At 37.4% G+C, this 25,124-nt stretch overlaps 1 protein-coding gene across 1 annotated transcript; it reads right to left on the bottom strand.

Moving 5' to 3' along the window:
• Positions 1–206: 206 nt before the first annotated feature.
• LOC147487060 (uncharacterized) lies at positions 207–629 on the bottom strand. Its single transcript, XM_086573930.1, has one exon. The coding sequence runs from the start codon at positions 627–629 to the stop codon at positions 207–209; it is 423 nt and encodes a 140-aa protein (XP_086430056.1).
• Between the last annotated feature and the right edge of the window lie 24,495 nt (positions 630–25,124).

Here is a 25,124-nt window from a genome sequence, read left to right as displayed (position 1 = left end):
TTAGGGTGGCGTGAAGGACTAGAGAAACCTGGTGGAGTACTGGTCTTGCTATGAACAGCCAAGACAGAGGATTCAGTTGATACAGAGCGCCCCATAGCCTATTTTTCCGATTGCACCTTGCGAATGTAAGCATAGCTTTGCTCCAAGGAAAATTTAGGGTCCTTGTGAAGAATTTCTCCACGCACTTGATCATACTCCGAATCTAGTCAACGCAAAAACATATGAACCCGTAATCTGGACATTGTTGACGCGTCATGGACTACAGCTGCAACATTGTTATTTTGGGAGGTCACCCTTTGATCAATCTCCTGGAACATAGCCACTAATTCGTTGTAATAGGAAGGAATAGGTCTCCCATTCTGCTTCGCTTCAAAGCACTTTGTATTTAATTCAAAAATTCGAGTTTCATCAGAGTCATCATAGAAGGTCTTCTCCACAGCCTCCCAGATGTCGTTTGCAGTAGGAAGACGAATATATCGATTTATAAGAGAAATCTCCATAGAATTAATAAGCCAACTTTTCACCTTTTCATTATCTGTTGCCCAAACTCCATATTCGGGCGAATTCATATCCGGTTCAACCTTTGCGCCAGTCAAAAAACCAATATTTCCCTTTGCTCCAATACGCATCCGCATGAGAGGTGCCCATATGGTATAGTTGGACTCATCTAATGAAAGAGTTTTTGGGAACGCGGAGTTGTCTTATGGGGTGTAGTGGTGATGAATGAAGTTTGAAAAATTGTTGTCAGATTCAGCCATTGTAGGGAGAAAAACGAAAAATTTAGGTTTGAGATTTTAGGTTTTGGAAAAAATTTGGGTTTGAGATTCAAAGATTCAAGGATTCAAGGTTGTAATACGCAGTGGATTTCAATGGTTTGGCTCTGATACCATGTAGAACCAGAGGATTCAATTCAATTTAGGTCTATATTTACTTTATTGAATACTAAATGTGTTACAAGTGTTTATATAGAGGTTACAAATAAAGAAACAAAACAGTTGGTGGCTTGAGAAACAAGGGGCGCGGGGCGCGCTTTGTTTGTGCTGGAGATGAGCACAGGTCGTCTTCTAGCTACTGGACATCGCTAATGCCTGAGGCGCAGGTCGCACTCCATCAAGCTTTATCTTGAGCGCAGGCCGCACTCTATACATAAAAAGCTATATACAACTTTCTATAGTATACTCCTGTTATTTTTTGCTCTTCTACCAATTAATGGGTTTTATATGCTTTGAGGATGGAATTGAAGCATATATGCTATTGATGCATTTAGGATGCAATTTTCATTTCAGATGTCTATATAACTTTGTTAATCTTTATTACAATCTCTTTATGAAGTTTTTTATATGTATTATGTAAAGAAACATGCCATGAATATTTGGGAAAATGTTTTGTGGCTAGTAGTAACTATAGTTCATGTTGTCTATTCGAGTTAATTATGGGACATCTCACATTTTCACTCTATATGAAGTCCGCACGTGGAGTTAGTTTGGCTATGTAGGAAGTTTAACCCTTTTCTTTAAATGTAATTTATAATTCATCTTTTTCTCTGAACATTTAGTGGGTGTTTGGTTTTCAATTTTTCAAAAAATTATTTTTTCTTAAAAAACACTTTTATGAAAAAGTATTTATTCTAAAAACAGTTTTTCAATAAACATGTTTGGTTGTGACTTTTCTTAAAAGCTATTTTATCAAATTAGATTTCACACTATGTTTCTCGATATATTTTGGCATATCGTGGCATAAATCACTAAAGTCTAAAACATCCGGGGAGTTTATTTGCCTTTAGCACCAAAAGTGTTTCCTTCAAAGAAAAATAGTTTTTTAACTTAAAAAACAAGTTTTACCTAATTATCATAAAACAAGTTTTTGGGACCAAAAAGTGTTTTTTGGATGAAAAACTATTTTTTTTTAAATAGAAACTAAACACATTTATTTTTTCAAAAAATGTTTTTTCACTAATAAACACTTTTTGGCAATAAATAAATAGGATCCAAACACCCCCTTAGATTTATAAAAAAATTTAACTTTCAGATTCCGATGATAAGTTTCTGGAGGCATTTGCTTTGCTTAGTTCAGATGACTTTGGTGTATATGAATATAGTGTGGATAGAATTTAGGTGTGTGTACCCTTTTCACCGTGGCTTGGAATGGATGAATCTAATGACATACACTTTGAGACTTAGGATTGATAATTTAATAATCCAATTACAGATATAGTTGGGCTAGACATGCTGAAAAGTACGTACTGGTATTTTAATGTAAGAGTGAGTTAAATGTTTGTATCACTTCTGTTTCATTTTTGTGAAGTCATGATCTGCAACCCTAGAATTTTGTTATATGGTTCAGTCCAAGGTGGAATTTTCATGATATAGGCTTCGTAATTGAGTTAAGTGTATATTTTACCTTATTTGTCTCTGTTATTCATAAAATTCCGTGGGGTTGCAGGGCGTTAGTTATATACATTTTGTGAGAACAGAAGAAAAATTAAAACACTCATAACAACTAATTTTATGGGCCGGGTATGACTTTCCTATTCCCTTATGATTTTTTCCCTTTTAAATATGGCTACCATAAGATTAGCAGGTGACTCTGTCTAGCTTCATTGTTGATTATATCCTTGAACTACCAAAATTCATCTACTATCAATCTTTAGATGAACCAAAAGTGCTTTTATGATTATGCCTTTAGAACTTTGAACATTTTGGTTAAGGCTACAATTGTTGTTGCCCTGTCTGTTTAGAATCATCTACGCAGTTTAAGGAAGATTTGACAACATCCAATGTGGTTGAGAAGTCTAGGTGACCTAATCTGGAAACCATCAAAGAGGAAAGCGAAAATGTCAGGGGATAAAAGGCACAAGTCTGCGGCTAGAGATGACAATAATGCTCATAAAACATTCAAAGAAAATGAGATTCTAGATTTGATCTTAGTGCTCTTTCTGAGGCAAATGGGCACCCATTTCTGTCTACGTATTATGAAAGTTAAAAAAGAAAGCACAATGATCAACATCAATGCACATAAGATCTCGCTGCTCGGCATGAACCACTAACCTATTATGTATTGATTTGTATTCTATAATGATTTACAAGTAACTCTAAATTACTAATACACACCATTTGTATCTTGGATAGGAGGAAAGTTTTTGGTTTGTCTTAGCAAATATTAAACTATTGTGTGTAATGACATCATATAATTTGTTTTTCTTTTATTGAAGTTTTACATATGGATCAACAATGAGCAATTTGCACAAAGTACTGGTGGTTAAGTTTGGATGGAGATGGCAACTTCAACAATGATATATAGAATGGAAACGTATGCAAATGTGGTGTAAAGTGGATCTTGAACCAAATCCAACTGCTAGGCATGAGTGAACATGAACATGGATGACGAAACCACTTTCTCAAGCATATATCGAAGCGTCTCAAGAATTTCTAAACACATATATCACTAAATTTTTTCGAAGGAAATTAGTTAATGGAAAGTTTGGTTTCCTTAAGAGATCATGTGTTATTGTTTTCCATATATTGCACATTATGTAACATTTTATATATGTTTATTAAATTGTGTTATATTTTGTCATGAAAAGCTTTTATCTAATTAATTGATCATTAGTAATCTTAGCATGACATTATATGGACCAAAGATATACCCTTTTACCATTCTGTGTGTAAATGATTACCATTGTTTGTTATGTAATTATGCGATCTCTTTACTTATCGTCTAATGTGGTTAACTGATCCAACTTGTAAAGAAGGGGTAGTCGAAGCTTTGCATTCATCATACACGGTTCTTCATCATATGTTCTCTGCAGACATTTAGCTGAATGCACGAGGAAATTACAAAGTGGAATCGCAATCATTTCAGTAATGTTCATGTTCAACTGGCAAGCATTAAAGACAACTCCAGAAATTACAGCAACAATATAATTCAGGATCACTCAATCCTCAGTTGGTGGATCTGTTTGAACAGCAGGAGCAAGAATTGCTATCCAGGTATAATTTGTTACTTAATAAACTGCACATGCACTGGGCCCAAAAGGCGAGGGTTGATAAATTATTGTATCATGAGCTTAACACAATGTATTTTCATGTTACTATCACCAAGAGGAGATAACGAGCTCACATCTATACTTTGTCTGACGGTCAAGGGCATTCACTCACGAGTCATCAGTAACCATTTAGTGCTATATTTTTAGAACATTATGTCGTCTGTTCAACTTGTTCTAGCCATGGAACTGCTTGATCTCATTCCTCAAAAGATTACAGGTGCAAATAATAAAGAACTTATGCAACCTGTGACTGATATTGAGATTTGGGAAGCTGTTAAACACATTGGCTCTTTTAAATCTCCCGGACCTAATGGTTTTCAGGCCATCTTTTATAAACGATTTTGGCATGATAAAAGGTTATGAAGTAATAAGTATAGTGAGGCACTTTTTTTTATGCATGGTACCTTCACAGAAGAGCTAAATCGTTGATCCCTAAGGTGTTACGACTTACGACCTACTTTAGCTGAGCATTTCCGTCCCATAAGTTTGACTAATGTCACTTACAGGATTATCAATATGATTATGGTGCAGCGCATGAGACCTCTTATTACTTCTCTTATTAGCTTCATCAAAGTGCTTTTTTGTCGGGTCGAATGATACATGACAATGTACTTTTCGCTCATGAAGCATTTCAACAAATCAGGGCTAAAAAGAAACGGAATTCTCAGTTCATGCCATCTTTTATAAACAATTTTGGCATGATATAGGTCCTGAAGTAATAAGCATGGTGAAGCACTTTTTTATGCATGGTACCTTCACAGAAGAGCTAAATCATACTTATTTGGTGTTGATCCCTAAGGTGTTACGACCTATGTACTTTAGCTGAGCATTTCCATCCCATAAGTTTTACTAATCTCACTTACAAGATTATCAGTAAGATTATGGTGCAGCGCATGAGACCTCTTATTAGCCTCATCAAAGTGCTTTTTGCTTGGGTGGAATGATACATGACAATGTACTTTTAGCTCATGAAGCATTTCATCAAATCAGGGCAAAAAAGAACCATAATTCTCAATTCAGTTGTTACCAGTGTTGGTTTCCTAATCAATGGGTTCAGCGGATCATGTTTTGTATCACTACGACAACTTATGCAGTTATGGTGAATGACTCTACTTCAGGGCATTTAAAGCTACATGCGGTATCCGCTAGGGAGATCCAATATCTCCTTACATATTTATCTTGTGTGCCGAGGTCTTAGCTTTGAAGCTACAACACCTCATGGAACATAAGGCACTAAGAGGTATCAAAATTGCAAAAAATGCCCCTGAACTAACTCATTTGATGTACGCAGATGATTTACTCATTTTTGCAAAGGGTGATCTGGAGGAGGCTCAGAATATTGATCTAGCACTGCAAACTTATTGTAATTCATCTGGGCAGAGAATTAACGAGACTAATTAAATATCAACTGATACATCATAAGTAGATTCCTCGAAGACTTTTGTCAATCATTCATGACGTTCATAAAGTTTCCTGCACAACTTCTTTTCCCAATTACTAGGGGGTACCATCAGTTTTGGGGCGTGCGACTATGGATAAATTTTCTCCGCTCATCCAGAGATTCCAAACAAGATTATCAGGCTGGAAATAATCTTTGTTGTCCAAGGGAAGTAGAGTTACTCTTATAAATTTTGTCCTCACAACATTGCCTCTTATAAATTTTGTCCTCACAACATTGCCTCTTATATTATGACATGTGTCTGTCTACCTGTTAAAATTATTGAGGTTCTCGATAAATGTCGAAGAGATTTTTTCTGGGGTCATGAAAAAGGAAAACATAAGCTCCTGTACTTTGCTTGGAACTTAGTTTGTAAACCTTTCTCTCAAGGAGGTCTTGGGATTAAAGATTTGGATGTGCAGAATATTGCTTTGCTTGGGAAACAAGCTTGGTCTTTATTAAAGCCTACTTCTTTATAGAGTAAATATATGAAAGCTAAATATTTCCCACATGGTTATTTTATGAAATCCAAATGTCCAAGAACTTCCTCTTATGTATGGAAATCAATTTATCATTTACTTGCATTTGGACTTCAATGGCATATTGGAGATGGTTTCTCTGTCAGAGCTTGGCTTGATTCATGGGTACCTGATACCCCTTTCCCTATGCCATTACTTCCTCAACCACAAGGATGCTTGCTAGATAAAGTTTCAGATTTCACTGATCTTGTGCACTCGATGTTGGCGCCAAGAATTAGTTTTAGCATACTTGCAACCTATGTATGCAGACATAATTTTATCAATGCCTCTTAGTTTATCTGCGCATGAAGACTCTCAATTCTGGGCTCCTCATAAGCATTGTATATATACTGTTAAATCGGCAAATGCAATGGTGATGCAATATTTGATGCCTGATATGGAGCAACATAGATCGATGTACAGAAAGATTTGGTCCTTAAAAGTTCCATATAGAATTCGTTTCTTTATATGGCAGTGTGTTTGAGGTGTAATTCCTGCAGCTGATTATCTGGCAACCAAGTCATTTATGGTGGATCCATGCTGCTATCTATGTGCATAATCTGATGAATCTCCTATGCATCTGTTTTTGCACTATCCTCTCGCTTGAGCAACATGGTTTGAACTTAATGTTATCCAGGCTATTAATCAGGCAAGGAATAATGATATGTTAACCTGGATTACTGAAGTATTCAAGTTTCTTTTGACCACTCGTGATCCTGGTTATTCCACCACTCTCTGTCCATGCTTTGTGGTATTTATGGTTGGAAAGGACCAAATATAGATTACAATATAATGCTCAATCTCCTAACCCACTTTCTGTTATGAGATTGGCGCAGATATCTACCTAGGAGTTATAAGATTTGCATACTAAGGTAGTGACAAATTGTCAAGCTTGTAACCATGTCGAGATTCCTATATGTTGGGTTGCACCCCCTGAAGAATGGTTGAAATTTAATGTGGATGGGAGCTCATTGGGGAATCCTGGGCCTGCAGGTGCTGGTGGTATATTAAGGAATTATGATGGCAGCTTTATATTGGGTTTTGCTTCTTCTTTAAGATGGGGTTCTACAATTATAAGGCAAGGAGATTGCAGTCAGTATAGGTAGAGCATCCATTTGGGTCGAATCCGACTTAAAGACAGCGGTAACAATATTCTATTCTAGCAAAATTCCATGGCAGTTGAAACAAAGATGGAGAGAATTGCAGACAAAATTGACCCTTTGTACTAGCACTAGTACCTGGCGAGAGGTGACTTTTACTGCTTATAAAGCCCCAAATTTTGGAGTAGAATTAGGTACCAGTAATAGGTCTATAAATGGGAGGTACCAGATGAAATCTACTATAGATTTGCTTGAGTGTGCACTGGTAATGTAGGAGGCTAGCACTCCTTACTCTCCAACACTGTACAATACTTTTCTTTTATGTTTTTCTCATTAATGAATTTCAATCCTACTTAGCAAAAAAAAAAGATGGGCCGGGGTTCTACAATTATAGTAGAGGCTCTTGCTTTGCGTATTAGTATGCAAATGACTGCAACTATGGGGATGTCAAGGCATACCAATGGAGATTGTGGCACTGTTACTAGGCCAAATGCAACATCAAGCTTTTCAATGTAATATATAAAGATGGGTGTACTCGGTGTAGTGTAATAGGGCCAACTCGATACATACGTTCATTGAAATCCTTTAAGAAAATATGCAAGTGGATGCAGCCAGTCTCCAACAAAGAATACATGAACAAACTTTTTGACCTCGAGCCAGTCCAAGTTCCTTCTTTGACCCCTTGCCTTTCATCATCTGTCTCATCCGATCCCTGCAATCCCAATTTTATTTCACAGAAAATGTGCTCCGCAGATATCAATTGCCTTCGTGAGAATAAAGACTAATGAAATCATTGCACACGCAAGTGTCTCAGAAGATAACCCCCCATTTGAGGACTTGTCCGTGCAGCTGCTCGCAGTGCTTGTATATTCCTAATTCCTAGAGGCACTTAGAGTAAAAAAACAGTATAACACTCACTTATATTTCTCTGCAAGATCATGGGCCTAAATAGCCGATTCACATGGTTGAGATCCTAAATTTTATGACCGAATCTCTCTATGCCAGAAGAGCGTATCTCTAATCTAGGAAAAAAACATCATTATAATAAGGGAAACATATACTCAGTCTATATATGGAAGTACACCAACTTGGAATTACTTTTAGAATTGTCAACACTCCCCCTCAAGTTGCAGGTGCATAGATGTTGCTCATTCCCAACTTGTCTAGAGCATCATTAGATGCTCGACTTGACACGACTTTGGTGAATAGGTCAGCAAGTTGTTCTTGAGACGGAACATGAGGTGGTTCAATAATCCTTGCTTCTAGTTTCTCCTTGATGAAATGTCTATCAACTTCTACATGTTTAGTTCGATCATGTTGAATTGGGTTGTGGGCAATATCACAAGTTGCCTTGTTATCATAATATAGCTTCATTGGACTATTGTGCTTAATATTTAGATCTTCGAATAAATTCTGGATCCACAATTGTTCGCATATTGCCTTAGCCATTCCCCTGAACTCAGATTCAGCACTAGATAGAGTAGCTACAACTTGCTTCTTGCTTCGCCAAGTGACCAAATTTCCATCTATAAAAGTAAATTATCCTACTGTAGATCGCCTATCTGTGATTGATCCAGCCCAATCTGCATCAATGTATCCTTTGACTCTCTGTATTGGTCATGAGGAAAGCTCTTCACATCTGTTTTTTGATTGTGCGTACTCAAAACAAGTTTGGACAAGGATCAAGCTAGCTATGGGTTTATCTGGGCAGGTGAAACAATCACATGATGAGTGGTATTTCTTAATGAGATTATACAGAATGAACTCGATGCAAAATGAGATTATTAGAGCCATCACTTGTGCAACAATCAATGCAATATGGAATGAGCGCAACTGGCGAATAAAGAAAGGGAGGAAAAGACTACCAAGGGTTTTGAGTATGCAGATCCTAAATGATATGAAATTGTACCTTGGGAAGACACTGCAGTCCGTAAAGGAGAGTCATGAGTTGCGGGTGTTGCTACAAAGGCTAGGAGTTGAAGGAAACTTCAAGCAGAATGAGGAACAATGGGTTCGCTGGCCAAAGCCAAAGGATCAGGTACCTGTGCTGAATGCAGATGGTTTGCTAAAGCTTGGCAATGCAGGGTATGGTGGGATAATTATTAGAAACCAAAACGGCATGGTTCTCTTGGTGTTTACTGGATCATCAAACTCTCCCTCAGTGCTTCGCCAAGAACTGCTTGGAGTCTTGAAAGGTCTTCAAGGAGCTGCCCAGATGAATATAATGAGGCTACATGTACAATCTAATTCTATGCGGGTTGTGTGAATATTGAACTTAAAGGAGGAACCACCTTGGATCGACAGGAACATTGTAGCGCATATCAGGTGACTCATCATAGATTTTGACTTGGTGGACTTTGAACATGTTTACAGAGAAGGGAACCAGGCTGCAAATTATTTATCAAAACTTTGTAATACTAAAGATGAAAGAGTTTTGTTTTTCATTCCCCCTTTAGACCAAAGGCTACATGTTTTGGTCAAAGAGGATGTAGAAGGTAAGTTGTATTTGAGATCATGATCGAATAAAGGTTGGGGTATCCTTAATCCCTAGCTTTTTCAAAAAAAAAAAAAAGTATCCTTTGACATCCAGATTATCGCCTTTTCTAAACATAACCCCTTTTCTTGGTGATGACTTCAAATAGCGCAAAATACAGGTAACTGCAGTCATATGTTCTTCGCTTGGAGAGTGCAGGAATTGGCTTACAACACTTAGTGCATATGCCAACTCAGCCCGAGTATGTGCAAGATGTTAGAAAAATGGATTTGTAGAAATCCATTGAGATATGAATGAGTATTTTGTCTCCCAAGTTACCCCACTTGAGATGAAATGGGTTTCACTTGAAACAATATGTAAAGAGGGAAAAACCTTTTCGAAAGGGTGCACTGGTTCGAAACAATGCATTATGCCGAAAAGGTGCGACCTTCTGAAATGTGCACTTGTTTGAAACAGTGCATTATGCCGAAAAGGTGCGACCTTTCGAAATAGCCACTGGTTCGAAATAGTGTTTTATGCCGAAATGGTGCGTCATTTCAAAACATGTGACTTTTCAAAGAGGTGCCTAAATTTTTCAAAGAGTCACTGTGCTATTTCAAAAAGACACTTCTCACCTATAAATAGTGGATAAATTTGGAGAGAAAGACACACCAAATCACACAATTTCTGATCTTTCTCTTCTCCCTCTGTTCTTAGTCAAATACTATGTTGTGTTCGCTGAGTCTATAGAATTGAAGTGCTAGCTTTATATTGAAGGAAATCCATTCTATCTTGGGAGACAGTTTCCCATCAACCTTCAAGCACCGTGAAGGGGGAAATCTATCTTAAGGACATAGTGGTTCTACACTAGGCTCGGATTTAACAAAGAAGTACAAGACACTTACAAGACAAAAGGTTTGTATTGTTTGGCAATTGGTAAAGAGTAAGTACATTTAAGTTGTATATTCCTAACAACTTAAGACATATTTTTCTTTTCTTCTTCTTCTTTACCGAACATAATTTGTTTATGTTTTCTTTTTTGGTTTAAGGATTAACAAAGTGTATTTATATTTCAAAAATGACAACACCACCAGTTACTCCTGCTGTTATAGTCCCTATTGTTGTTCCCCATTATGTTCCTCATGGGGAGAAGCCTAAAAAGTTCAATGTAACTGATTTCAAGCGCTGGCAATAGAAGATGCTATTCTATCTGACCACCCTTTAACTTGGCTAGGTTTCTGTGGGATAAGGCTCCTGATGTAAGCCCTAATAAAACCGACAAGAAAAAGGTTTTGGCCAAGGATGCTTGGTTTCATGCTGATTTCTTGTGTAGAAATTATGTCCTTAGCGGGTTGGCTGACTCATTATACAATGTGTATAGTGTGTTCAAAACTGCTAAGGAACTCTGGGATTCTTTGGACAAGAAATACAAATGAAGAAATTCATAGTTGGCAGATTTCTTGATTTCAAAATGACAGATTGTAAGATTGTCATAAGCCAAGTTCAAGAACTTCAAGTAATCCTACATGATGTCATTGCTGAAGGAATGAGTATGAGTGAATCATTCCAAGTGGCTGCTGTGGTGGAGAAATTACCACCATCTTGGAAGGATTTTAAGAACTATCTCAAGCATAAATGCAAGGAGATGAACCTTAAAGAACTAATCATCCGTCTAAGGATAGAGGAAGATAACCGTCTATCTGAGAAGAAGGGCAAGGATCTCATGGTGGCAAAGGCCAATGTTGTGGAGGGTTCAAGTTCTAAGGGAAAGAGAAAACACCAAGATGACTCTAATCAAGGCAAAAAGAGTGTGCTTAACAAGTTCAAGGGCAAGTGCTACAACTGTGGCAAGGCTGGACATAAGGCTAGTGAATGTCGCAAGCAAAAGAAATTCAAGAAGCAAAAGACTGAAGCAAATATGACAATGAAGAAGCTTTCTGACAATATTAATAACATGAACCTATCTGCTGTGGTTTCTGAATGTCTCTTGATTGGAAATGAAAGGGAATGGTGGGTGGATACTAGTGCTACTCACCACATATGCTCCAACAAGTCGATGTTCACCACTTATTATGATGTGGAAAAGGAAGAGCAACTCTTATGGGAAATTCTTCTACATCCAAGGTTCAGGGCAAAGGAAAGGTGGTGATGAGGTTGACTTCTGGGAAGGAACTAACTTTGAATGATGTGCTCTATGTGCCTGATATTCGTAAGAACTTAGTTTATGAGTCGTTGTTGAGCAAGAATGGCTTTAAGTTAGTCTTTGTTTATGATAAATTTGTACTGACAAAGAATGATGTATTTGTGGGCAAGGGCTATCTAAGTGATGGGCTCTTTAGGATGTCTTGTTTTACTATTGAGCCAAAGAACACCAATAAAGTTGAATCTTCTGTTTACTTGATTGAGTCTTCACATGTATGGCATGGTAGATTATGACATGTTAATTATGACACTTTACGTAGATTAATTAATTTGGACTATATACCAAAGATAAAAATAGACCCACACCATAAATGTGAAATTTGTGTAGAATCCAAGTTGACCAGATCATCCTTTCATTCCATTGAAAGAAGTACTGAACCTCTAGACTTAATACACACAGATATATGTGATCTTAAGTACGTGCAAACTAGAGGTGGTAAAAAGTACTTCATTACTTTTATTGATGATAACACTAGATATAGTTATGCGTACTGCATATCGTTTTCTGGTTCAAAAATCAGAGATTCAAGATATACATGTTAATACGATTATTGAGTCAAGGAATGCTTTATTCTTTGAAAATACGTTTCCGTATAACATGTGTATAGAGCCAAGTTCATCAAAGAGAACTTTTGATGCTACAACTAGTAATCATCCTAGACAAAGCAAAATTGAGGAGGAACCTAGACGTAGCAAAAGGTCAAGGACGTCAACGTCTTTTGGACCTGATTTTCTAACATACTTGTTGGAAAATAATCCTCAAATGTTTAAGGAGGCAATGTCATCTCTAGAAGCTACTTATTGGAAAGAAGCAGTAAATAGCGAGATTGAATCCATGATGCAAAATCATACATGAGAATTGGTGGGTTTACCACCAGGTTCCAAGAATTTGGGATATAAGTGGATATTCACAAAGAAATTTAAGACTGATGGATCAATCGATAAGTATAAATCTAGACTTGTGGTCAAAGGCTTTAGACAAAAGGAAGGATTGGATTATTTTGACACTTACTCTCCGGTTACAAGAATAACTTCCATTAGGATGCTAATAGAAATAACATCAATATATGGACTTGAGATACATCAAATGGATGTAAAGACGACATTCTTGAATGGTGAGTTAGATGAAGAAATATACACGGAACAACCCGAAGGTTTATTGCTCCTAGACAAGAAAGGAAAGTTTGCAAGCTTGTTAAATCTTTATATGGATTAAAGCAAGCACCTAAGCAATGACATGAGATATTTGACAATGCAATATTGTCAAACGGTTTCAAAATAAACGAGTGTGACAAGTGTCTATGTCAAAAGCACTCATAAGGGATGTGTCATTATTTGTCTCTATGTAGACGATATGCTAATTTTGGGTAGTAATATGGATGTAATAAAATCTACCAAACAAATGTTGTCTAGTAAGTTTGACATGAAAGATTTAGTGTCATTGATGTTATCCTAGGAATTAAGATCTCTAGGACGGAGGATGGACTTGTTATATCATAATCTCATTACATTGAGACGATTCTTGAAAAGTTCAATAAATATAACATCACACCAAAAAGGTCACCAGTTGACGTAAATATTCATTTAGCAAAAAATACTGGAGATAACATAGCTCAACTAGAGTACTCTCATATACTTGGCAGTTTAATGTATATCATAAATTGTACAAGGCCTGACATAGCATACTCTGTGAGCAAACTAAGTAGATATACGAGTAATCCTGGCAGAGATCATTGGACTGCCATACTGAGAGTTTTGGGATACTTAAAGTATACTCAAAACTTTGGTCTACACTATACAAGATATCCAGCTGTTCTAGAAGGGTACTGCGATGCTAATTGGATATCTGACACAAAAGACTCAAAGTTCACTAGTGGATATGTCTTTACACTTGGAGGTGTAGCAGTTTCTTGGAAATCCTCAAAACAAATGTGCATAGCGAGGTCTACTATGGAACCATAATTCATAGTATTGGATAAGGCTGGAGAAGAAGCAGAGTGGTTTCAAAATTTCTTAGAGGATATTCCAAGCTAGGCTAAACTTGTGCCAGCAGTGTGTATACACTGTGATAGCCAATCTGTTATTGGTAGAGTACAGAGTAGCATGTATAACGGAAAGTCTCAACACATATGTCGTAGACATAACAACGTTAGACAATTGCTCTCAAATTGAGTTATCTCAATCAACAATGTAAGGTTAAAAGATAACATTGTGGATCCGCTTACAAAAGGTTTAACAAGAGAGCAAGTGGAAATATTATCAAGGGGAATGGGCTTAAAGCCTTTGAGATAATCCACTAAGAGTCCTCATAATGGAAAAACCAACCTAGTTGACTGGAGATCCCAAGATCTAGGTTTAAAGGGCCAACTGAATTATGTCTGTGACTCAGTGAGCACTAGAGAGTAATACTATACTCTAACCCATTGCTATGATTCGACAGTGCATATTTGCCGTGAGACCCAGGATAAGTTAAGCTTTTAATGATTTACTATATCTTGGAAAGTTATGTTATCCAAGTAGAGTATTGCAGGATACTCTTTATAGAAATCACCTATGTTAGTGCGAAGTGGAGCCGCTTCTATGAGAATTTTAAAGGCAAATGTTTCAGAAGCACTATCTGAAACCAAGAAGTGTTCAAGGCCAAAATGAACACAAACGTGAGAACTAACAGTATTCGAGAAGGTACTACATGAAGATGATTGTCTAGGTTTATACAAATGGCTGACAGTTCAAGGAAATTAATTGAAGTCTACTAATCATCCAACTAAATCCGATCGTCTTTCACTAAGGCAAGTTCAAGGCCTCCCATGCTACTTGACCTGATGCAGTATCTTTTCATTTGTAAAAAGAACAGAAATCCATTGTTTATGAGTGTAAAAGCCAAATTTTCATTCATGTTGGGGATTGTTAGAAAAATGGATTTGCAGAAATCCATTGAGATATGAATTAGTATTTTGTCTCCAAAGTTATCCTACTTGATATGAAATGGGTTTCACTTGAAACAGTACGTAAAGAAAGAAAAACCATTTCGAAAGGGTGCACTGGTTCGAAATAGTGCATTATGTCGAAAAGGTGTGACCTTTTGAAATGTGCACTGGTTCGAAACAGTGCATTATGCCAAAAAGGTGCGACCTTTCGAAATAGCCACTGGTTCGAAACATTGTTTTATGCCGAAATGGTGCGTCCTTTCGAAACATGTGACTTTTCAAAGAGGTGCCTAACTTTTTCAAAGAGTCATTGTTCTGTTTCAAAAAGGCACTTTTCACCTATAAATAGTGGATAAATTTGGAGAGAAAGACACACCAGATCACACAGTTTCTGATCTTTCTCTTCTCTCTTTGTTCTTAGTTAAATACTATGTTGTGTTCGCTGAGTCTATAGAATTGAAGTGCTAGCTTTCTATTGAAGGAAATCCATTCTATCTTGGGAGACAGTTTCCCATCAACCTTCAAGCACCGTGAAGGGGAAAATCTATCTTAAGGACATAATGGTTCTACACTAGGCTCGGATTTAACAAAGAAGTACAAGACACTTACAAGACAAAAGGTTAAGTTGCATATTCCTAACACAAGATACATCAGTCTCCCAACTAATCTCTGATATCGCGTCTTGTTTGTCGGAACTTGATCTGGATATATGTCTAGCTTCAAATTTTCTTCCATTGGCGTGCTAACTGGACTACATGCTGTCATACTAATCTCACTTAACTGGTCTAAGGTATATGTTTGTTGAGATAAAAAAATACCTTCCTTTGATTTTGACACTTCAATACCAAGGAAATATTTCAATAGACCAAGATCCTTCATCTCAAATTTTCGGGCTAGGTGATTCTGCAATGCGTTCCTTTCTTCTGGATCATTTCCTGTTACTATCATATCATCAACATACACAATAAGACATGTAATTTTTCCTTTATTATGCTTCAAGAAGAGAGTATGATCTGAGTTACTCTGGTTGTATCAAAAAGTATTCATTGACTTTGTGAACCTTCCAAACCACGCTCGAGGAGATTGCTTCAAATAGTGTAGAGCCTTTTTCAACTTACATACATGTTTTCCGTCTTCTGACTACATATTACATCCGAGGGGCAGTTTCATGTATACTTCTTTTTGAAGGTCTTTATGCAAAAAAACATTCTTCACATCAAATTGGTGTAATGGCCAGTCTAGATTTACCGCCAGGGATATAAGAATACGAATAATCTTGATCTTTGCTACTAGTGCGAATGTCTTCGTGTAATCAATTCCATAAGTTTGAGTGTACCCTTTCGCGACTAGTCTGGCTTTGAATCATTTAATGGTTCCATCTGTCTTGTATTTGACTGTGAAGACCTACTTACATCCAACAAGTTTCTTTCCTTCAGGCAGCTCAACAACTTCCCAAGTTGAGTTCTTTTGAAGTGACTTCATTTATGCATTCATTACTTCCTTCCACCTAGGATTTCTTAAAGCTTCCTGCATGTTAGTAGGAATAGATACAATAGATAATTGGTTCACAAATGACTCACTTTCCTTTGACAGTCTATGGTGGGATACATAATTGCTCATGGGATACTTAGGATTGGAACTAAGGACAGGTTCATAGTTAACTCTAGGTATACCTCTAGTGGCTCAATTAGGTAGCACTTTTGGAAGAGATTGAGATTTAGAATGTACTTGGGATTCGGTAAAGGAATCGGCCTCAGAGAACAATTGGTTAGATGGTATATATTTTGTGAAGAGCAGAAGCTAGTGGAGTCAATTCCATCTGATTTTAACTATTTCCTCCATCTAAAAATTGCTCATTCAGCCTAGTTGCCTCGTCTGGACACTCACCACTTTTATCCAACCAATCAGCACTTGTAATATCCAAACTGTCCAAAGAAAGATTTAGAGTTGGTAATTCATTTCTATTCCCCCCGCCGAAAGTGAAGACTCGGGAACAGTATAGTACATGTCATTTTCATGAAAGGCAACGTCAAGAGTGACATACATTTTGTTGGAAATGTGAATGAATTTGTGTCCTCATGGGTTTGAACCCATGACCTTTTGTATCTACTACACTCTAATGTGGGGGGCTTTAGTCCCACATTGGTTACTAAACTTAAGACTCTTAAGTTTATATTGGTTGTGTCCTTATGGAGGGATAGTGTAGAGAGATATAAGGAGGTGCTCGCAACACAAGGCCTCCTTGGTTTGGGGGCTCTCGGGGAGGTGGGAGCTCCGAAAACCTTAGTCTGCGTGTGCCCACACACGCGTCATTCCACCCAATTGGGCTTCAAAAGGTCTTCTTTCCAAAACTGAAACCGTAATCTTTCCTTGATTCGAAGTCAAACAATAAAGGCAATAGCCCTGAAGTGAAGTTCGTTTTTCGGATCTATAAAACTAAGGTCTCTCCCTGTTTTAAAGAAACGAAAACACAACATTATTTTCCTCTTATTAAAAAAACTGGTCCGGTATCTTTGAATCCCCGCAGAGCTGGTCATTGGCTGGTGACACTCATCCATCTTGTTGTATCCCGGGAGACGACGGCGAGGGTCGGCAAAGAACCATACCGGGCGGGCGTTTTTAGATCTTAAGGAAATTGTGCCGAGCACAATCCTCAGTGATAAGTTTTACTTCCTTTCTTATTACTGTTTTTCGATACTAGATTCATACAATCTTAAGACGAAAAATCGATTGTCTAATAACGATCTGTTATTATCTAGTATTGTGCTTCCTAGTGGTAAGTCCGTCAAACCTGAGATTTTTGATGGCAGAAATTTTAAGCTTGGGCGATGAAAATTTTTATCGACTACTCTGAAATTGGTTGAATGGATTTCGATTGTGAAACCCGTTTACAATGAAAATGAAGATGAACCCAGTCGCTTACGGTGGTGTGGAGAGATGGGAAAAGAAAGACTATTTATGTAGAAATTATATACTTGATTGTCTTTCCCTTGATTTGTATGATGTTTATCTTTGTGTGTAATGACCACTCTTCAATTGTGGAGTTTACTTGATAAGAAGTATGCTACTGCGGTGTTCTAAGAAGTTTCTTGTAGGAAAGTTTCGAATTCAAGATGGAAGATGGGAAATCCATTTCTCAAGTGGAGGAGCTGCAAATAATTATTCATGAGATTTTTGCAGGAAGGTTATAAAATCTGCAAAAGGCTTCGGGTTGCTTCCATCATTGAGAAACTCCCTTCCTCGTGGAAGGAGTACAAAAACAGTCTCAAACATAAGAAGAAAGAGATGACACTAGAAGATCTGATCGTCAACCTTCGGATCGAGGAGGATAACAGGAAGGCTGAAATCAATGTGGAGACTTCAGAAATGAAGGCTAAGGCTAACCTGGTGGAAGGTAACGCTGCTAGTTCTTCTAAGTCTAAATCAACTAAATTCCCCGTCAAAAAGAAACCATATGTGAACAAGAATAAACAGTCCCAACCACACTTTAATAAGAAAGACAAGGCACAAGCAAATGTAGTTCAGGATGGTAACTTTTCTGCTGTGGTTACTGAGGTTAACTTGGTGAGTAACATGATAACTTGGTGGGTAGACACCGGGCTACCAAACACATCTGTGGCACTAAAAGTGCATTTAACTCCTCCTCCGGGAGAAGGAGAAAGTCTGTTCATGGGTAACTCATCTGCTTCTAGAGTTGAAGGAAAAGGGACTGTTAATTTGAAGTTCACTTCTGGAAATGTTCTTAATTTGAAGGATGTTCTTTATGTTCCTGATATTAGGAAAAATCTGGTTTCTGGTTCCCTTTTAAGTAAGAAGGGGTTCAAACTTGTCTTTGAGTCAGACAAATTTGTTCTGACTAAGGGGGGAACCTTTGTAGGTAAAGGTTATTTAGATGAAGGCTTGTTTAAGCTCAATGTAACTGATTTTGAATTTAATAAAGCATCTACTTCTTCTTATATGGTTGAGTCATTTGATCTGTGGCATAGTAGACTTGGACACGTTAATAATGTTTCAATTAAAAAACTGATGCATCTAGGTAACATATCCAAGAATACTATTTTTGAAAATAAGAGATGTGAAGTATGTGTAGAATCTAAATATGCTAGGAAACCTTTCAAAAAGGTAGAAAGAAACACTGAGTTGTTGGCATTGATTCACACTGACTTATGTGATCTTAAAGGTTACATGACTAGAGGAGGTAATAAATATTTTGTTACATTCATTGATGATGCTTCACGTTTCTGTCATATTTATCTTCTTAAGAGTAAGGATGATAGCTTAGCTAAATTTATTTCCTTTAAAACTGAAGTTGAGAACCAGTTAGACAAGAAAATAAAAATAGTTAGGTCTGATAGAGGAGGTGAATATTCTGGTCCTTTCAATAAATTTTGTGAAAATAATGGTATTGTACATGAGACCACTGCCCCTTATGCTCCCCAATCCAATGGGATAGCAGAGAGGAAAAATAGGACTCTCAAAGATATGATCAATTCAATGATCAATAGCTCTGGGGCTTCTATGAACCTATGGGGGGAGGCTTTGCTAACGGCCTGTTATATTCTGAATAAGATACCTTTTAAAGACACAGATAAAACTCCATATGAGATGTGGAAAAATAGGACACCGACTTATAGATTCTTTAAAGTGTGGGGGTGTTTGGCTAAGGTATCTATACCAACACCCAAGAGGACTAAACTTGGCCCTAAAACTGTAAATTGTGTCTTTATTGGGTATGCAATGAATAGCGATTATTCTGGTTTTAGTTTTCAAATCTAAAAATAGATTTGTTGATGATAATACCATTATTGAGTCTAGGGATGCTGTCTTTTTTGAGGATAAATTCCCATTTATTGAGAGATCGGGAGGGACTCCGAGTTCTTCTACACTTGCTCCTAGAGTTCGAGAAGATTCTTCTGCTGAAGATGAAATTGAACTTCGGGGAGGAGCAAGAGACCTAGGACTAACACCTCTTTTGGACCTGATTTCCTTACTTTCTTGGTAGAGGATGATCCTCAGACCTATTTAGAGGCAATGTCATCTTCTGATGCCATTTTTTGGAGGGAGGCCATTCTAAGTGAATATGAGTCCATAATAACCAATAACACTTGGGAGCTGGTTGAGTTGCCCCACAGTTTGTAAAACTATTGGGAATAAATGGTTATTTAGAAAGAAACTTAAAGGCGGATGGATCTATTGATAAATATAAAGCGAGATTAGTAGCAAAAGGCTATAAAACAGAGAGAAGGGTTTGATTTCTTTGATACTTACTCTCCTCGCTGTGACAAGGATTACATCTATCGAATGTTAATAGCCTTTGCTTCTACTAATCAATCTCGTAATTCACCAAATGGACGCGTTAAAACGGGCATTTCTAAATGGGGAATTACAAGAGGAGATATATATGGATCAGCCAGAAGGGTTTGTCTTAGAAGGCCTTGAGAGAAAAGTTTGTAGGCTAAAGAAATCTCTTTACGGTCTCAAACAAGCTCCTAAACAGTGGCATGAGAAATTTGATAGTGTGCTAATCTCTAATGGTTTTAATATTAATGAGGCAGATAAATGCATTTATTGCAAATTTGAGGAACAATCTGGTGTAATTATCTGTTTATATGTGGATGACATGTTGATCATTGGAACCAGTTTAGAGACCGTCAATAAGACTAAATCTTTTTTGAGTAAGCATTTTGACATGAAAGATTTGGGTATCATTGATGTCATTCTTGGCATTAAGATAGTGTATAATTCGATGGAATTACTTTGTCTCAATCTCATTATGTAGAAAATGCTTAAAAGATTTAATCAATTTGATTGTTTACTGCGCCAACACCATATGATCCTAGTATACATTTGACAAAAATACTGGATTAGGTGTATCTCCTTTAGAGTTTTCTAGGGTTATAGGTAGTCTCATGTATCTTATGAACTGCACTAGACCCGACATAGCTTAGCTTTTAAAGCAAACTTAGTAGATACACCATAAATCCCAGCAATGAGCATTGGGATGCTCTTATCGTGGTATTGAGATATTTGAAATATACTTCAAATTATGGTGTTCATTATGGCGGATATCCAAATTGTGGCTTGAGGGTGCACGATGATGCCAATTGGATTGCTTTCTCTCACGAATCTAAATCCACTAGTGGTTATGTGTTCACTATGGCCTCTTGGAAATCATCTAAGCAAACTTGCATTGCCCGCTCCACTATGGAATCTGAGTTTATAGCTTTAGACAAAGCTAGTGAGGAAGCAGAGTGGATCGAGAATTTTTGATGGATATCCCACTTTGGCCTAAACCTGCTCCACCCTGTCTCTATTCACTTTGGATAGCCAAGCCGCTATCTTGAGGGCCAAAAATACTTCCTATAATGGGAAATCTCGACATATTAAAATCGAAGACATAACACTGTCGATTGTTAAGAGATGGGATCATAGCTATTGACTTTGTGAGGTCAAAAGAAAATTTAGTGATCCTTTAACTAAAGGCCCCGGCTAGAGAGCTGGTTTTAGTACATCGAGGGGATGGGGCTAAAGTCTATTAAAGACTAATTGCCTATTTAATTAAATCACCGATAACCCACACCCAACAACCTTCGAATGGAGATCCCGGATCAAGGTTCAATGGGGAAACAAGTTATCTCATAGTTTGTGGGGGTACTACACCTAGAGTGAAAACTCTGTACCCATCCCTATGATGTAGTAGTAGTACCTTCATATCTTTTAAAGGATGAGTGAATACTCTTAATGCTTTCTATAGCTGGTTTTTCGATTGGGGTGTAATGATACAAAGATACATAACCTATATGAGTGAGGAAGTAGAAGTCGCCCCTATGAGAACTTATAGGCTTGTTCTCTAGAGCACTCATGAAACCTGGGAAGCTCATGGCTATACGAGCACAACTGAGGGAACTCTATGATGATTTTTGAAGTTATGTGTGTTACCTGTTGACTTGGCTTACATATAGGTTGAACAGTTCAAGACTAAGGTCACTGGTCAACTAGTAATCCCGACAGACAAACACCAAGCGAAGGTTCAAGTCGTATGACACCTTCAGCCCATTCATAACTTCTTCATACTCCAGACATTCTTGTTTTGTTTTTTCTTTTCTTCTGTTTCTTAATAATTCCATTCATGTGGGGGATTGTTGGAAATGTGAATGAATTTGTGTCCTCATGGGTTTGAACCCATGACCTTTTGTATCTACTACACTCTAATGTGGGGGGCTTTAGTCCCACATTGGTTACTAAACTTAAGACTCTTAAGTTTATATTGGTTGTGTCCTTATGGAGGGATAGTGTAGAGAGATATAAGGAGGTGCTCGCTTTTTACAAAGGCCTCCTTGGTTTGGGGGCTCTCGGAGGTGGGAGCTCCGTAAAAAACTTAGTCTTGGCGTGTGCCCACACACACGCCGCCAAGGGGTGCAAATCCACCCAATTGGGCTTCGCGTACTGGGCTTTTTTGGTCTTCTTTCCAAAACTGAAACTGTAACAGTCTTTCCTTGATTCGAGTCAAACAATAAAGGCAATAGCCTGAAGTTGCGTTTTTTCAGATCTATAAAACTAAGGTCTCTCCTGTTTTAAAGAAACGAAAACACAACATTATTTTCCTCTTATTAAAAACTGGTCTGGAGTATGCTGAGAGTTCCTGCAGAGCTGGTCATTGGCTGGTGACACGCTCATCCACTGTTGTATCCCGGAGACGACGGCGAAATCGGCAAAGAACCATACCGGGCGTTTTTCGTTTTAAGGAAATTGTGCCAACAATCCTCGAGATAAGTTTTACTTCCTTTCTTATTACTGTTTTTCGATACTAGATTCATACACATTTTTCGTGGCGGGGAATGATAGCAGTGGTAGCCTTTTTGAAGTGAGGCATAACCAACAAAGACACATCGTAGAGCTCATGGTTCCAGCTTGTCTCGCAAGGGTTTAGGAAGATGCATAAAGGCTACACACCCAAAAATTTAGGTGATAAATTTGGGACAGAAGGAGCACTTACAGCCGAATGAAGGACAATAAAGGGAGTCTAAAATTGTAGAGAGTTGGAGGGGTACACGATTAATGAGGTAAGCCACAACACTGAGCGCTTCACCCCAGTAACTGGTGGGCATGTGAGCTCTAAACAAAGAAGTTCAGACAACTTCAAGTAAGTGTCGATTCTTATGTTCGGCAACCCCATTTTGCTGTGGGAAATAAAGGTAAGTTGTCTGGTGAGAGATGCCATGTATCTGTAGATACTGCTTCAGGTCTTGATTAACAAATTCTCTACCATTATCAGTGTGAAAAACCTGTATGTGAGATTGGTATTGAGTGGTGATCATCCAATGAAATTTCAGAAACAATGAGCTAACTTCATTCTTTGGTTGCATTAAGCAAATCCAAGTCATACGTGTGTAATCATCAATAAAGGAAACAAACCAACGAAAACCATTCAAGGAAGGGGTTTTGGCTAGCCCCCATACATCAGAGTGAATCAACATTGATAAGAGCCCAAAATTGTAATTTTAACCCCTTAATAATATTACATTTAAACCAATTATGTGATTATTAAATAAGAGTTAGTATTGTTTATGTGCTTTTATGTATTTCAGGCATTGGAGTCAAATATGTGAAGAAATGTGTCCCTTTTGCAAGAGAAAGGAGCAAAGGTTGGTTGCTAAGAAGTTCTATGGTTAAAGCCCAAGTTTCAAGGAGAAAAAACCTTGTTAAAGCCCATTCAAAGCTGAAAAGTCAAAGTCAACGCGGGCAGAAATAGCGCATAAAAGTCAGCAGAACTTCCGCAGGCCGTATCTTTGGACTCAGACCTTGGAATTGGGCCTACCAAATGTCAAAACGACCGGATCGGAAAGAGTTTTCTAATGGTCTAGGCCTTGATCCAATCAGAGGAGTATAATTAGACAAAAAAGCTGTTGCAGTAATTTCCAGCAGAGAAACCCTTTTTGGACTTAAGTAATTAGGTTTTGGGCTCGATTTTATGGCCCAAAACATGGCTACAAAGCCCATGCACGAATTGTAGACCTAGCCCTCTTCTATATAAAGAGGATTAAGGCATAACTCTTAATATAGTTATTAATTCATATATCTAGATTAGAGTTAGTTTTTAATATATACTTAGATTTTAATTCATAGACTTAGTTTTTAATATAGTTTGGAATTCTTAGACTCTCTTCCATTAGAGTAATAAAGCAAATTTATATTCTTTCAATGATGTCTTCTTCTTATTCCTCTATTAATGATAGTCTGATGAGTCTGAGCTAAACTTCCATTAGAGGGGTTTGATGCAGCTTTGATGAAGACTTGATGTGTTAGTTTAGATTTATTGTTTGTTTAAGAGTTTCACTCTAGAGGTTAGTTTATTCACCATGAGAATAGGTTAAACTTCCTCTCATGCTTTCTATTATTTGGTTAGAGATGCCATGAATAGTTAGGGATTAAATACTTAATCTTCATTGGTTATGATTGCAATAATCTATACTAGCATATCAGGAATCAATCAAGGTGGAATCAAATTCCCTTAATTCCTTCTCTATATTCACATCTTAGTATTGAATTGCCATAGTATAAGTTAGAACATTTTAATTAGTTCAATCACCATATTAGTATAATTATAAACCATTACTCTCATTGATTTTATTAGAATTGATTAAACTAGTGAAACTTAACATCTAAACGACTAGGAGTGGAATGAATTATCTACTCCACATATTGCATGACTTAAGAGAGTAGAACTTTGATCTTCGTGTAAATTCACGTGTTTTACTTCTGCCGAAGTTTAATTAGTTAAGTAGGAGTGAACAACTATTTTTATGTTTATCAAATGGCCCCGCTTCCATCGTAGTTATGTTTAGATTCGTTTTCTTTCGTATTTTTAATCCCACCAAAATCCCATTAAACCCACCCACCCTTGTTTGGTTCTAACTGTGTTGTTTGGTTCAGAAAATAATTTTTTTTGTCGCAGAAATACCTTGAGCGTGCCCGCCCTCGAAGTACCCTATTTCTGAAGCGCGCCCACCCTCAGACTACTAGACTTCGTGTCAAGCAAGAGAGCGCCTGCACTTTTATTAGCCTGATTCCAAGTGCGCCATAGCCCCTTCTGAAGAAGCCCAATTTTCACAGGTTAGTTCAAACTCTCGTTTGTTCAAGTTATTTAGTGTTTCCAACTTCTTACATACACTGAGATTGCATATACAAGACGTTATTCAAACGCATAGCAAGGAGGCATTCAGGTACTCCTTCTTCCACTCCTCGCCTCTTCTGTCAGAGGAGTTTTTAATTCTAGCATATCAGGATTGTTTTGACTGTTGTTCATGTTTCTTTAATATTGGACTTAGCCTTGCATGAGATTAAGGTATGGTAAGAAAAAACCGTCTAACGTGATCTATTGTAAACATCAATGTACACGCCTATCTAGAATACCACACACT

This window comes from Coptis chinensis, chromosome 7 (assembly GCF_015680905.1).
Source record: "Coptis chinensis isolate HL-2020 chromosome 7, ASM1568090v1, whole genome shotgun sequence".
Classification (NCBI taxonomy): Eukaryota; Viridiplantae; Streptophyta; class Magnoliopsida; order Ranunculales; family Ranunculaceae; genus Coptis; species Coptis chinensis.
Note: the sequence above shows the minus strand (reverse complement) of the source record. Positions and strands in the feature narration are given on the sequence as shown.